This window comes from Hyaena hyaena, unplaced genomic scaffold (genome assembly GCF_003009895.1).
Source record: "Hyaena hyaena isolate Hyena2069 unplaced genomic scaffold, ASM300989v1 scaffold_683, whole genome shotgun sequence".
Lineage (NCBI taxonomy): Eukaryota > Metazoa > Chordata > Mammalia > Carnivora > Hyaenidae > Hyaena > Hyaena hyaena.
Window position 1 is genome coordinate 625869 of NW_024081314.1, and position 14825 is coordinate 640693.

General features: G+C 34.1%; 1 protein-coding gene across 2 annotated transcripts in view; it reads right to left on the reverse strand.

The window, feature by feature from the left end:
* SOS2 (SOS Ras/Rho guanine nucleotide exchange factor 2) overlaps positions 1-14825 on the reverse strand; it is an 86176-nt gene that overhangs the window by 21493 nt on the left and 49858 nt on the right. For both annotated transcript variants that reach the window (XM_039217349.1, XM_039217350.1), the window contains exons 9-15: positions 14473-14600; positions 12876-13531; positions 11330-11411; positions 9841-9963; positions 5481-5584; positions 3320-3542; positions 27-146 (exon numbers count right to left, since the gene is read on the reverse strand). In XM_039217349.1, coding sequence (XP_039073280.1) covers positions 27-146; positions 3320-3542; positions 5481-5584; positions 9841-9963; positions 11330-11411; positions 12876-13531; positions 14473-14600 — 1436 coding nt within the window. The remainder of the gene's footprint in view (positions 1-26; positions 147-3319; positions 3543-5480; positions 5585-9840; positions 9964-11329; positions 11412-12875; positions 13532-14472; positions 14601-14825) is intronic.

A 14825-nucleotide genomic window follows, 5' to 3' on the forward strand; every position in this document is an offset into this window, starting at 1 on the left:
GTAACACAGAAGAAGTAAACACTCACTTTTCAAACCAGAGGGTGAGATTCGTGGTATGGCGAATCATTTTTAACAAATTTGGAGAATTTATTTCTTTATCTTCTTTGGTCCACACACTCCCTACAAGTTCAGAAGGCTGGACTTTCCTATGGAACCAAAAATCAATGCAACTTAATTTACAAAGGATTAGTATCAAAATTATTTAAAGATCTCCTGAAACTTAGTAAGAAAAAGACAAGGCAAAAGATAGATGGAAAAACATATAAACAGGTTTAAATCACAGAGGACTGGATCCAAATAGTCACGTAAACATGAAAAAAATATTTTATTTCTTATTCAGGGAGAAGAACATTAAACCACAATGAAATCCCATTTCATTCCTGTCAGACTAACAAAAGCCTAATAATACTAAATAGGTAAAGATGTGAAAAAACAGCAACTTTCCAACACTGATGTGCAAGTAAAAACTATAGCTACTCTGTAAAGAAATTTAGCAATATCTCATAATACTGAAGATACACATACTAGACCACCCCACAATTCTATCTAGGTATATATTCTACATACACCAGGTTATAAGAAAGCATTTATAAGAGTATTCAGTGAAGCAGTCTTGTGAAAAATCACAAACAACCTAGAGGCTTATCATCAAGAGACTGGATAAATATTGGAGCGTTCATACAATGGAATACCACACAGTAATTAAAATAAGCAAACTAGAGCTACATTAATCAACTTGAACAAATACGAAAAACAATTTAAGTGGAAAATATGTTGCAGAATGATACATAAGTATAAATTGTTTTAGAATCTGCAAAACAACGTTTTATATTGGTTATCCATGTGTGAATGAGTATAAATTATAAAGACATACATAAGAATAATAAAAACCAAATACAAGATAGTGGTTATTGGGAGAAAGAAGAGGAATGGAATTAGGAGTAATGAGTTTAAGGATTTCAATTGTATTTGTAATGCTTTTGTTGTTCATGAGCCCTCATTATATAATTTTCTACATTTTAAAAAATACCTGAAGTATTTCATTAAAAAAATCAGACAGAAAAGCAGACTAAATCATTGTATGCAGTCAGTCAGGATTGCATAGTTTAAAAAGTTGACCAGTGGCATACCCATCAATGTCCTACAGACTTGGCTATTAATTAATTTAAAAAAAAGTTTTTAATCAGTAGATTCAAGTATAAATGGGTACTTGCTAACAGTTTTTAAAATAAGTCTTCTTACATGGTCCTATTATTTTACCAGAAATTCAGTTTACAGTCAATGTTTTTACCTCTGTTAGTCTTCCTCCATAATACAAGTATCACTTAACAAACATATTTTCTGTGTTCTGAAAGCAGATCCACATAGAGCTAAGTGTTTTTGTTTTTTCTGATGTCCACTCATGTAACAGTTACTTTATGAAGAAAAACTTGATTCAGTATCATTTGCTTTTTTATCTCACGAAACAAGTCCCTTCATTTCAACCTTTTACAAAAGCAAAAACCACCTGAGGTCCAAATTACAGTATGACACTGAATCAGATGTTGACTTCTGATATGTGTGCTAAATTCTGAATGGCACACCCAGGGCAACCCAGAAGTCCAATTCTACAGAAGGGAAGTTTTTTTCTCTACTGCCTTCCTACATTCTCCGTTAGCACTAAACTTTGTATATTCCTGCTTTTCCCTTTAAAAAGATGGCTGCCAATCAGGATAACTTCTTAAAGGTATTTGTATTTTTTTTTAATGCTTTTTAAATTTATTTTTGAGAGAGAGGGAGAGAGAAAGAGAGAGAAAGATCACGAGCAGGGAAGGGGCAGAGAGAGAGGGAGACAATAACCGAAACAGGCTCTGTCTGAGCTGTCAGCACAGAGCCTGGTGCAGGGCTCGAACTCAAGAACCGTGAGATCATGACCTGACCCGAAGTCGGCCCCTTAACCAACTGAGCCACCAAGGGCCCCAAAGGTATTTGTATTTTAGAAGGGATTCTTGAATGCAGAAAACTTTCTGATGGCATGATAGTGGTGGGAGGTCATTTTTTGACAGAGTTGGGGGAGGAGGTGGTTACCTGCAAGGCCTGTACTCTTCATAGGAGCCTGGGTTGTAAATGAAAGAAGAAAGCTTAAGTTAGGAAGAAGACAGAATAGGGCTAATGTAATGGGGATGGACGGTGGTTTAAAAAAAGATGGCAGAGGAAGAAGCTGATAAAGCAAGTTGAAAGGAGAGAAGACTGTAGTTAGAAAGAAATAAGCTACTTGAATTCATAATTTTGAAATAAGAATGGTTTGGAGTGATAACAAGATCTGGAATATGTCATGAGAGGAGCTTTGGTTTGGAGTGGAGAATGATATTGGAAGTGATGAAACCATGAAACTGTAAAGGTTAGGTTGTGAATGGGTGATCTGTCTGGATACAGGCTAATGAGAGAAAGTGATTTACATGTAAAGACAGATGATGGAATACAGATAAAAGTAAACAGCCAAGCACATTTCTAATGAATTTCATAAATGAAAGAAAATGGTTCAGAAGTTTTAAGCATGGTTCATCATACTTACTATCTTTTCTTTAAAGTTAATATGAACTTTTAACTTAAATAAGAGGGGCAGAGGATCTGAAGTGGGCTCTGTGCTGTCAGTGCAGAGCCCAACGTGGGGCTTGAACTCACGATGCATGAGATCATAATCGGAGCTAAGTCAGATGCTTAACCAACTGAACCACCCACATGCCCCTAAAGTTAATATTGACTTCAAATAGCTAAAGTATTTAAGACTCCTTTAAAAACATAATGAAATCTTTATTCTTCTAATAATTTTGTTATTCATTTGCCTAGCAAACCTAACTCAAACTCCAAATTAAAATTTTGATTATGTAGAATCTGAAGAAAGAATATAAAGCTTGTCTCACTCAATATTCTATTTACTCAGCTGTCTTCAAGAGCCTACCATCCATACTGACTGATTTAACTGAACCAACTCCAACTAAAGCAATCTGGGCAAGTATTATGAGCAGAAGCGGGTGACTGCCTTGAAAGTGCTTGCTATTCTGCTGCATGGTTTCTCTCCACCATTCCTCTAGTGAAGGATTTCTAGGACCTACTCTAGGCCTAAACAGCAATATAAGATTTTTATCTATAGAAAAAAATTGTAGTTAAAACCTATGCTATGAGCTTTCCTCCAAGCCCACAAGAAGAGGCATTTTTAAGCATTAATAAATAGATTTCATTAAAAATATAAAAAATAGTTTGTACAACGTTCTGAAAATAGACAGAGGTATGTTTAGATTCTTGAAAACAGAGCAGCAAATGAATGTTAATTGTTTACCTGTAAAGATCAGATTCCAGAAGTGTCAGCTGACGTGCAATTTCTATTGGATGAAGTGTCATAAGATCAAATGTTTCAAACTGTCCTGGTCTGCTAATATGCCATTCAATCGGTGGAGGCGGACTTTCAAAGGTAATATTATGGCTTATTCCATTTGCCTGAGCTTGTTTCTTCCTCCTGATGATCTTAGCAATTGACTCTACCCACTTCTTCATAGCTTTCCCTACGTTTGTGTTACAGAACACAAATAAAAATACCTTTTTACTTGACAGACATGACTGCAAATCTTTGTATAATCTCTTATTTTTACCCAGCTTCAATAATTATCAACTCATGGCCAATTTTTGTTTCATCTAACCCCACGCATGTCCTCCCTCCACCCCTATGTTATTTTGAAACGAGTATATATTATTTCATCTGTATTTAAGTATGTAGCTAAAAAATTAAAGAGTTTTTTAAATGACCACAATACCATTATCATATATAAAAATGACAATAACTTCTTAATATCATCAAATATCTAATTAGTGCTCAGATTTCTCTGATTCTCTCATAAATCCTTCCTAAAATTTGGTTTCTTTGAAATAGGGTTTGAACGAGATCTATAAATTGCACTGAGTCAGTGTCTCCAGTCTCTTTTACTACAGGCTCTCCTTTTCTCTCTCATTTTTGCTTGCAATTTACTTGTTAAAATGAAATCATCTGCCTTATGGTATTTCCCAAGTCTGAATTTTTCCAATTCTGTTTTTGTGGTATCTCTTTCCCCTGTTTTTTCTTTAAGTCAGACACATAGAGATGTGCTATAATTTAGAATCAATTTTTTGACATGATACTTGCACGATTATTTCCAATAGCCAGCATATAATGTCCAGTTACTTCTCTTGTATTATTACTAGGGAGTTGAAAAATAGTAATATTCTATCATTCCTTCTTCATTTATTAGTTAAAATATTTTTATAAAAAGAAACTTTCATCACTATTGGTTATGCTGAGGTATAACTTACTTCAGAAAGGCCTACGACATTAACTTTAGACATTAACGTAAACCTTTACTTGCTTTATTCTAATACATATATGTATTTTATTTTACTTTTTTATTTTATATAGAGAGAAAGAGTGTAGTGGGGGAGAGGGTCAGAGGGAGAGAGAGAGAGTTTTTTTTTAAATATAATTTATTGTCAAATTGGTTTCCATACAACACCTAGTGCTCATCCCAACAAGTGCCCTCCTCAATGCCCATCAACCCTCAGGTTGTTCTCAGTATTTAAGAGTGAGAGAATCTTAAGCAGGTTCCATACTTTGTGCAGAGCCCAACACTGGGCTCGATCCCATGACCCTGGGATCATGACCTGAGCCAGAATTAAAAGATGGACACTCAAACGACTTGTATGGGTCACTCAGGTACCCCTACATATGTGTATTTTAGAAGTTTCTTAGATCATATATAATTTAGCAGCCTCATTAAGAAAATAATATAAAAATTTAGTACCAAAAACAATTATCAAGGCACACATGATGATAATGTATCTTAAACATCTCAAAGCTAAAACATAGGAATCACATTCTCTATTCTAAATAAAATTCCCCTTAAGTAAAAACAAGTAGGAGATACGTTAGGCTTAAACTATTCTTAATTAATGCCTTATACTGTCAGATAAATGATCTTGATTCAATAATATACATTTGCTTAAATGATCATGGAGCAGAATTTAATTTCATGGGCTGTGCTCTGAAACTTTAGGTAGGAAAGGCCTATCTTTCAGGTGCTAAAAATATACCAAAGATTTTTCCAGGAGAAGTAAATGTTATTTTAAAAGCTGATAACCATTCAAAAATAAAGAATAAGATTAAGGAGAACATGAAAACAGATAAAATTAGTTGAAAGAATGCCAACCTGGAGATGAGATAAAATTTTAAATGTATGTTTATTAAAGACTTGTAACTTTTTTTAAAGATTCTCCTAAAAAACTTGAAAAGGCAAGGTTCTAAGACTTCCAGTGGTTCTAATATACGAGCTCCTTAGAGTCTGTCTATAAACCATATCAAACGTTATTTCAGCTGTTAAAATATAAAAAATAATTTAGCTTCTTATTTAAAAGTCAAATTTAAAAATCAACTCATGTGCAACATAAAGATTCAATCAAACCTTTAAATAACATACCTCTTACACTTGAAATGAAGGATTCTAGTCTCTCAAGCAACTCCAAATCTCTTTCAAAGTCATAAAAATGATGTTCAACCCAGTGCCGAAACACATTTAAGATCCTAAAAAAAAAAAAAAATAGAAAGAAAGACATTTTAGTAAAACCCAAGCTTCTTTCACTTCTCTAGTACCATAGTGACAACTTTATATACAAGGGCCAATATAACACTCAAGAGTCTCTATTTTGTATTTAGTTAAAACCTTAAGTGCTTCTATGATGTGAAAACCAGTCTCAGGACTACTTTATTGTTTTAAAATTATATTTTAAAAATATTTATAAGCATAAAAATTGTAGTTTCCACATTTAACTACCCCCTTATGTTTAGAAGAAGTAACTTTTCTGTATACATATTAGAAAATTCATCCTCTGTAAAGTAAAAATGCTATTTTTAAATTCTTAAATTGAAAAGGATTTTTTAAAAGATCTAAACTGATAACTTTTTCAGATAAGATGGCAAATCAACTAAGATTAGTGTGTTTCTAAATTCAAGTGCTATCATCAAACTTCTGTTATCTACAGTTATGCCCACATTTCCTTATTTTACTTCAAGACAGAAATATTTCTTACAGAGCTATTTTATTTTGTAGTACCTCAAAAATGACTCTTATAATCTTGCAAACAGAGATTCAATCTATCTGTATAAATATAACATTCTACTACTTAATGATAGTATGAATTAATTACTTTAGAATTTTTTCTTCATTATTTTAATAAACAACCATTTCTAGGTAAACTTCCCCCAACCCTTCCCCACCCAACCTTAGTTTTTCTCCCAGGCTAAGAAAAAACTGTAAATTCCCAGTGAATCTTAAGTGAGTGTGGGCCTGGTAGACTCGGTGGCTTAGGAAATATTTCAAGAAACAAAATTGTTAACTTCTAGTTTACACTTAGGTCAATTCAAATAACTCTGTTGCCAATTTCTCTCCTTCCTAATTTCTACAGTATCTAATGTAATCTTAAAATTACTATCATGTACAGGAAAAAAATCCCATAATTAGACTTGACCAAAATTAAAAACTTCCATTGACCAAAAGACATTATTAAGAAAATGTAAACAGATGGGGCACCTGGGTGGCTCAGTCGGTTAAGCATCTGACTTTGGCTTGGGTCATGATCTCACAACTTGTGAGTTCAAGCCCCACATTGGGCTCTGTGCCGACAGCTCAGAGCCTGAAGCCTGCTTCTGATTCTGTGTCTCCCTCTCTTGTCTCCCCTTCCCAACTAGTGCTCTGTCTTTCAAAAATAAATAAATGTATAAAAAATTTAAAAAAAAGAAAAATGCAAATTAAGACTACAAAGACATTCCACTATACCCCACCAGTTAAGCTAAAGTATAAAACTGACATCACTAAATGTTAGTGAGGATATGGAGCAACTGGAACTCTCTCTCATATACTGGTTTTAAGAGTGTAATAAAGTACAGCCACTTTGGGAAGAGATTTGGCAGTTTCTTTTAGAACCAAGAATACAAACACTCTATAAGCTAGCCACTCCACTCTAAGTTATTTACTCAAGACATGAAAAAATATATTCACAAAAGATTTGTAAAATAAAGTTCATAGCAGCTTTATTTATAGTAAAAAACTGAAAAGAACCCAGGTGTCCTTCAATGGGAAAAAAACTGTGGTATGTTCATATGGCTACCTTAGCAGTAAAACAGAACTACTGACACAAGCAAAAACATGCTCAGAAGCATGAGTGAAAAATGTCAAACACAAAAGTGTACATAAGAATCTGTTTATCTAAAATTCTAAAACAGGTAAAACTAATCTATAGTGGAAGATGAATACTGTTTTGGTTAATGAGGACAAAAATTGATTAAGATAGGCATGAGGAAACTTGCTGAGGCTATGCTAACATTTATATCTTGAAAGGAATTTGGATTATAGAGATGTATGGTTTTTGTTTTTTTTTTAATTCAACCAAAGTACACTTCAGATGTATGTGTCTCAGGGCTCCTGGGGGGCAGTTGGTTGAGCAACTGACTCAATTTCAGCTCAGGTCAGAATCTCAGTTTGTGGGATTAAGCTTCGTGTCAGGCTCTGTGCTCACAGCTCAGAGCCTGCTTGGGATTTCTCTCTTCCTCTCTCCTACCCCTCTTCCACCCATGTGTGTATATGTGTATGCACATACACTCCCTCTCTAAATAAACTTAAAAAAAAAAAAAAAAAAAGATGTGTTTCACTGTACACACATTTTAGAACAAAAGTACAATAAACAAATACTGCACTTTTAATGATATATAAATTGAAGTATTTAAGAAGTTTACTTTGAAATACATCCCCAAAACTTGATGATTAATGGACCAAAAGAAGAATAAATGAATATATATGTGATAAAATAAATATAGCAAAATTAACAGATCTAGGTGGTGGATGTATGAACTCACTGTAAAATCCTCTCAAATTTGTGTTATGTTAATTTTAGAATACAACATCAGAAAATGTTACGATCATTATAAAAATTACCATCATTGCTGAAAATCCTTTAAAGTTTGTAAGACTGTTTAACAACTTGGCTTCGATTTCAAGGCCATCTTGAATTCCACCCCATTCCATAAAGTTAATACCATCTACTACTTCTTGTAATACATTGTCTTCATTTCTGTTGAGTCAATTTCCTTACCTGTTTCCTCTGTACACCATTCTCATTTCTGTCTTTTTGCCTTTGTTCAAACTATTTCCCATGACCTTGAATATCTATAGTCACTTTTCTGTCTAACTAAATCCTATATACCCTTTAGGGACACTCTCAGATTTTACCTCTTCCAAGATGACTTCCCTGGTTATTATGGCCTAATCTTAGCTATTCCTGAAATTATATAGTGATGTATTTTTTTAAGCCACTTAAAAATAGAATACATAACTATTTCATGTTTCCCTTTTCTGTAATAAAATCTTTATCACCATGGTGGCAAAGATGATATTCCATGTTATTTCTGTATTCACCGTAAGTAGAAATACAGAACAGAGAACACAGAAAATGCTTATAAATACTTAAAGAACATAGATGACTGAGAGCTTAAGATTATATTTTGCCCTGATAGAGCAACCTCATACAGGTGTGTCTCATGTCAAGAAGCTTGAGTATGGGGGGAGTACAAATGCATCAAGGCTAGTACAAAAAAATTAAACACTCCTTTATTGCTGATGGGTAAATAATATCTTTTTTTCTAATCTAAAAAAACTTTTAGACTAGAACCTGGGCAGCTCAGTCAGTTAAGTGTCCAACTTCAGCTCGGGTCATGATCTCACAGTTCGTGGGTTCAAGTCCTGCATCGGGTTCTGTGCTGACAGCTCAGAGCCTGGTGCCTGCTTCAGATTCTGTGTTTTCCTTTCTTTCTGCCCCTCCCCTGCTCACACTCTCTCTCTCTCTCAAAAATAAACATTAAGAAAAAAATTTGTTTAATTTAAACTAATCTCTACATCCAACATGGTGCTCAAACTCACAACCCCAAGATCAAGAGTCACATGCTGTGACTGAGCCAGCCAGGTACCCTTTACATTTTTAAAAAATATCATTGTGTTAAAAGTTCTGGCTGAGAGTCATATAGCTGGGAACTCTATCATTCCTCTGTAACTACAGTTATTTGTGGCAACTATCCTGGAAAATAAATCATATACTCAGTTCCAAAGTTGTAATTTATTAGTTAGCAGTAATCAAGGAATCTTAATATTTACAAAGAAAAAATATTTAGATCATGTACAATTAGGGATTGTAAAAAAAGCTAATCAAATGAGCTTCCAATTCCCAATCTCAGTGGTATAAAAAAACAGCACTGGCTTAAGAAGTCAGAGCTGAGTCTGAAACCTGTCCTGTGGTACCCTTTATATGACCTATCTCAAATTACTTTATCTTACTGAGTTTCAATTTCCTCATATAAGTTTCAATTTCCTTCATATATAAAGTAGTAACTGTGTTGTGAGGATGAAATAAAAATGATAAGGCATTTAGGCACACAGTGAGGATCTAACAGCTGGCAGCTGCTTTTATCAAATAACATTTTAGAAAATTACTGAAATGATTTTTTAGATGAAGTAATAAATGTCTACATGTTTTGTGTGACAATAATGGGCAAAGTACTATAAATTCCATAAATATTATAAACTATAAAATGGCCCAGGATTACTAAATGATAACGAACGGGGAGGAGCAAGTTGACAGCAGGCACACTGTCACACACATCAACTTTATGCACACGTAAACTTTTATGCACACACATAAAACTTTACAATTTTTACTTAATAGGTATCCTGGTATGCTAACTATATGTTGAAAATTGAACAGCACATAAAAAATAAAATATTCAGGCCAAACCTAAGTTGTACTGGTTGGACATATTCCTTGCGAAACCTTTTAAGGTCTGCACTGATTGGCTGTTCGCCTTTCTCTACTGCCAATCTATCTGCTTCAGTAGGTTCTGGCTCTGGAATTTCAAATCTAAGAAAAAAAGAAGCAAAATGAGAGAAAGTTTTTGTTTCAGACACAAATGAAAAGGACTTAAAATACAACAGAAAAAAAACATTTTATTTAAGCAACCTTCTTTCCTACTATTTATGTGAGAAGTGCAATTACTGATAAACTTCCCCTGAAGTATTACAGCTATAAGAAATTGTTCTATAGCTATACAGTAGGAAGATTTAATATTCTTACTTTTATCAAAACAAGCTTAATAACTAGCACTGATTAATATAGAAAAGGTAAATGAAAAATATCAAGCTATATAAAAACAATCTATAAGGAAAATAACTTCCTTGAATGATCTAACAGAAATGGCATATCTAATAATCTGTCCTTAATATTTATTTTGCTAAAATTAAAGTAGAGATAAACTTCCTTAAGCGACTATACACACAAGAGAAGGCCCAAAGTGAATTTTAAACAATATCTGAAGAACATACTTAAGTGGATAAGGTAACAATCAAACTAAAACAAATAAAAAGAAACCTTGCCCAATCATAGGAAATATAACTAAAATATAAGTCTAAGAAATGTGCATTCCTTATTTTGGACATGGAAATACAACTAAATAGATCTTCATAGCACATTATTACTCTGATTCAGTCTGGTAAACTTAGTTTCACAGTACAACATAATGACACAGGGGAAGATAAAAATTCTGGTATTAAGTTTTTAAATGTAAAACAAAAATTATTTTGAAGCCCAGATACTATCTAAAGAAGAAAAACTCAATCCAAAACTTAGTTTTTAAAAAACTAATCATAATAAGGGAAATGTTCACTTTTTTTATGTATAATAAGACTATCATTATGTTTTAATAAGAATATTTGTCTTTTGGAAATTCAAATGAAAATATTTACAGATGAAATATGCTGTCTAAGATTTACTTCTAAGTAATCCTGGGGTTAGAGTACTGAAGTCAGTAGGGAAAGAGGTGAAAATGTGTTGATAATTACTGAAGCTGGATTATGAATAAATAAATGGGGTTTACTGTACTCTTCCATTTCTATGTTTTGAAAATTTCTTTAAGAAAAAGTCTGTTTCAAAGTGACAAGTAAAAAAGTCTCTTTTAAGTAAGTTTTTACTGCCCCCCCAAATATCATTAAAATACATTCTCAAATTTGGGTGTTTCTGATTACCACTATCAATATTGCTATGATCTGAAGAGACCTCTGTTATAAAAGATATTTCAATGAGCACATTGAAGAGAACAGTAATACTAATATAATACCAAATATATTATGTTCAAAAACTAGTTGAGCACATACTAGGTCCCCACCACTTTGCAAGGAACAAAGAGGTTAACTTTTTATAAAATGTTAAGTAAAATAAATATTTTTCTTACCGTTCAATCAGTAAGCTAAGCAATTCCTGTGGTTTACAAAATGAACGGTATGTAGTAAGAAAAGTACGGACAAAATTGGGATCTGAAAAGATAAGAGTATAAAATGGGATGTATGTTCAACTTATTCAGTTTCATTAATTCAAAGTAGCATATTTTGGAGGCCTTCCTTCCTTTCTTTTTTTTTTTTCCAACGTTAATTTATTTTTGAGAGGGAGAGACAGAGAGAAAGAGAGAGAGAGAGAGAACGCATGCATGAGAGTGGGAGAGGGATAGAGAGAGAGAAGGAGACACAGAATTTGAAACAATCTCCAGGCTGTGGGCTGTCAGCACAGAGACCGATGTGGGGCTTCAACTCTGAACAATGAGATCATGACCTGAGCCAAAGTTGGACGCTTAACCTACTGAGGCACCCAGGTGTCCCTTTTCCTTTTTCTTTTTCTTCTGGTTCCTCCCACCATGGTCTTCCTGCCAATCATGGTATTTCTTTTTTTTTTTTAATTTAAAATATTTTTTAATGTTTATTATTTTTGAGAGACAGAGCATGAGCAGGGAAAGGGCAGAAAGAGAGGAAAACACAGAATCCAAATCAGGCTCCAGGCTCTGTCACAACAGAGCCTGATGCAGGGCTCAAAACCTACAAACCATGATCATGACCTGAGTCAAAGTCGGATGCTTAACCAACTAGAGTTCCCCACACCCCATGGTATTTCTTGATAAATGAGGATTGTTTTCGAATTAAAGACTCACAGAATTTTTATGAATATTTAATAATGAAGTCAACAATATTATATATATATTTTTAAATTTATTTTCTGAGAGAGCGAGAGAGCGAGAGCGAGAGAGAGAGAGTGTACAAGTGGAGGATGGGCAGAGAGAGAGAGGGAAAGAGAGAGAATCCCAAGCAGGTGCCACACTGTCAGTTCAGAGCCCAATGCAGGGCTCGAACCCGTGAACCGTGAAATTATGACTTGAGCCAAGTCAGATGCTTAACCAACTAAGCCACCCATGTGCTCCAATGTATTATATTTTAGAAACATTTAATTAGTTATTTATTCCTTTTGATTCTGTGGAATTCATTTTATATTTTAAAGGCAATCCCTTTTATTCCATGCCTTAAGCATTTTTTTTCTTTTTGCTTCAAGTTTAAAATTCTAGTTAGTTAACATATAGGGCAATATTGGCTTCAGGAGTAGAATTTAGTGATTCATCACTTACATACAAAAACCAGTGCCCATCACAGCAAATGGCAAACATTTTTTTAAGTTTATTTATTTTGAGAGAGAGAGAGAGAGAGAACAAGTGGGGAAGAAACAGAGAGAGAGGGAGAGAGAGAGAATATCCTAAGTAGGCTGCGCACTGTAAGCATACAGCCCAATGTGGGGCTCGAACTCACAAACTGTAAGATCATGACCCGAGCCAAGATCAAGAGACGCTTAACAGACTAAGCCACTCAGGTGCCCTGAAGTGGAAAGCAGTTTTGAATATCCTTGAAAAGCTTTAGATCCTTAGCCCAGGTAAGTAAGCATTTGTAATGAGTTTCACATACCTGCATACATATGATATGTTAACCTTTCAATTAATTTCACCACAGTTCCTCCTTTAATAATGGGAATTCCACTTCTACTTTGCAAGTTGTCTTCAAAAACAATGTTTTCCTCAGAGTCTTTTACCACAAAACGATATACTTCAGGACTTGGTAATCTCAATGGCTGCTCATTTTCTTCTTTCAATAACACTGAATCTAGCATTCGATCTAGTGTACTACGATAGTGAAGAGAAATAAGTGCAGCCATCCAATTATTTTTCTCTTCAGCAGACTTTGCAGCAAATATTATGCTGTTTTCATCTTTGGATACGATTTCAAAAGCATGTTTACACTCACAGGTATCTTCTTTATCACATATTTGTATTTTCCTCATGACAAATTTTTCTTTTAATCTGTATTCTGCGCTACTGTAACCTGGAAGGCGTGACTGGCTATGATTGGGCTTACAGCTAATCATTAAGCCATCAAAGAGAAAAATATGCCGCTCATGTTTAGCACCAACTCGTGTCAATGGACCTTCCATAATGAATTCATTACAACACTGTCCAATATCTTTGCCTTCCCATCCATCTATGTTTTTCTGAATTTCATTCATTTTTTTAATAGCCAGATGCTTGCTTCTTAAGTGACGATTATAAAAAGGGCAAACAAGATCCCTAAAAAAAAAAAAAAAAGGTAAGTTTAGCTTTTTCAATGACTAAGCAACTCAAATTTCTTTAAGTGTAAGCTACCTTAAATCACATGATAAAAACACTAAATAATCAAACACTTGATTTTGGGCTCAGCATTTACTTTCTTCTACTAATTTTGCCATAATGGACACTTGCCTCAATTTCATTATTGTGAAAGAGAAGTACTATAGAAATTGTTTTATTCCAAATGCCGTAAGAACTAAAATTATCCTAGATTTCTTTATTTTATTTATAAAATTTTTTAATGTTTTATTTATTTCTGAGAGAAAGAGACAGACAGACAGACAGTGTGAGCAGGGGAGGGTCAGAGAGAGGGAGACACAGAATCTGAAGCAGGCTCCAGGCTCTGAGCTGTCAGCCGAGCCTGACATGGAGCTTGAACCCACAAACCGTGAGATCATGATCTGAGCCGAAGTCAGGTGCTTAACCAAATGAGCAACCCAGGCGCCCCTAAATTTTTTATATAACACACAAAAATGATTATGTTTAACATATCTTAACAATATGACAATGTCAATTAAAAAATTTTTTTTAATTTTAGAGAGGGAGAGAGAGTGTGAGTGGGGACAGATGGGGTGTGTGTGTGTGTATGTGTGTGAGAGAGAGAGAGAGAGAGAGTCTCAAACAGCCTCCATACCCAGTGCAGAGCCCATCACAGGACTTGATTCCAGGACCCTGGGACCATGACCTGAGCCAAAATCAAGAGCCAGACACTCAAGTGACTGAGCCACCCTGGCACCCCTAACAATGCCAATTTTAAACTCAAAGACCAAAAGAAAATTGTAAAAGTATAACTTTCAAGAATGCAAGTATCACTACAAGTAATACTTCTTTTTAAAAATCAGGCATCAGATCTATAAATGAAGTATGTAGAAGCATTCATATTTTCAACAGTCTGCAATTACCCAGGTCGGCGTCTAGGTGAATACTGCTTGTAAATTCGGTCCATACTACCTTGTAGATTCATAAGAGCAGTAATAGCTTGGTTCAAACATTCTCTGTCTTCCTGCTCTTCACTACATGCTTTCAATTGCTAAGAAAAACAAACAAACAAAATTTAAACCTGCACTGTTCAATTCTTTCTTTTCTTGTAGTTAGAGGAAACAGCAACAAATATTATAAACTCTAAATGACTTTTAAATATGCTTAATAATACGCTTAATAAAACCAGTTATACTTTTAATTAACTACATACCTGATCTCCCAAAACCAACTCTCTTTCTATATACATAAATATAATACAAATACAAAGTACTTC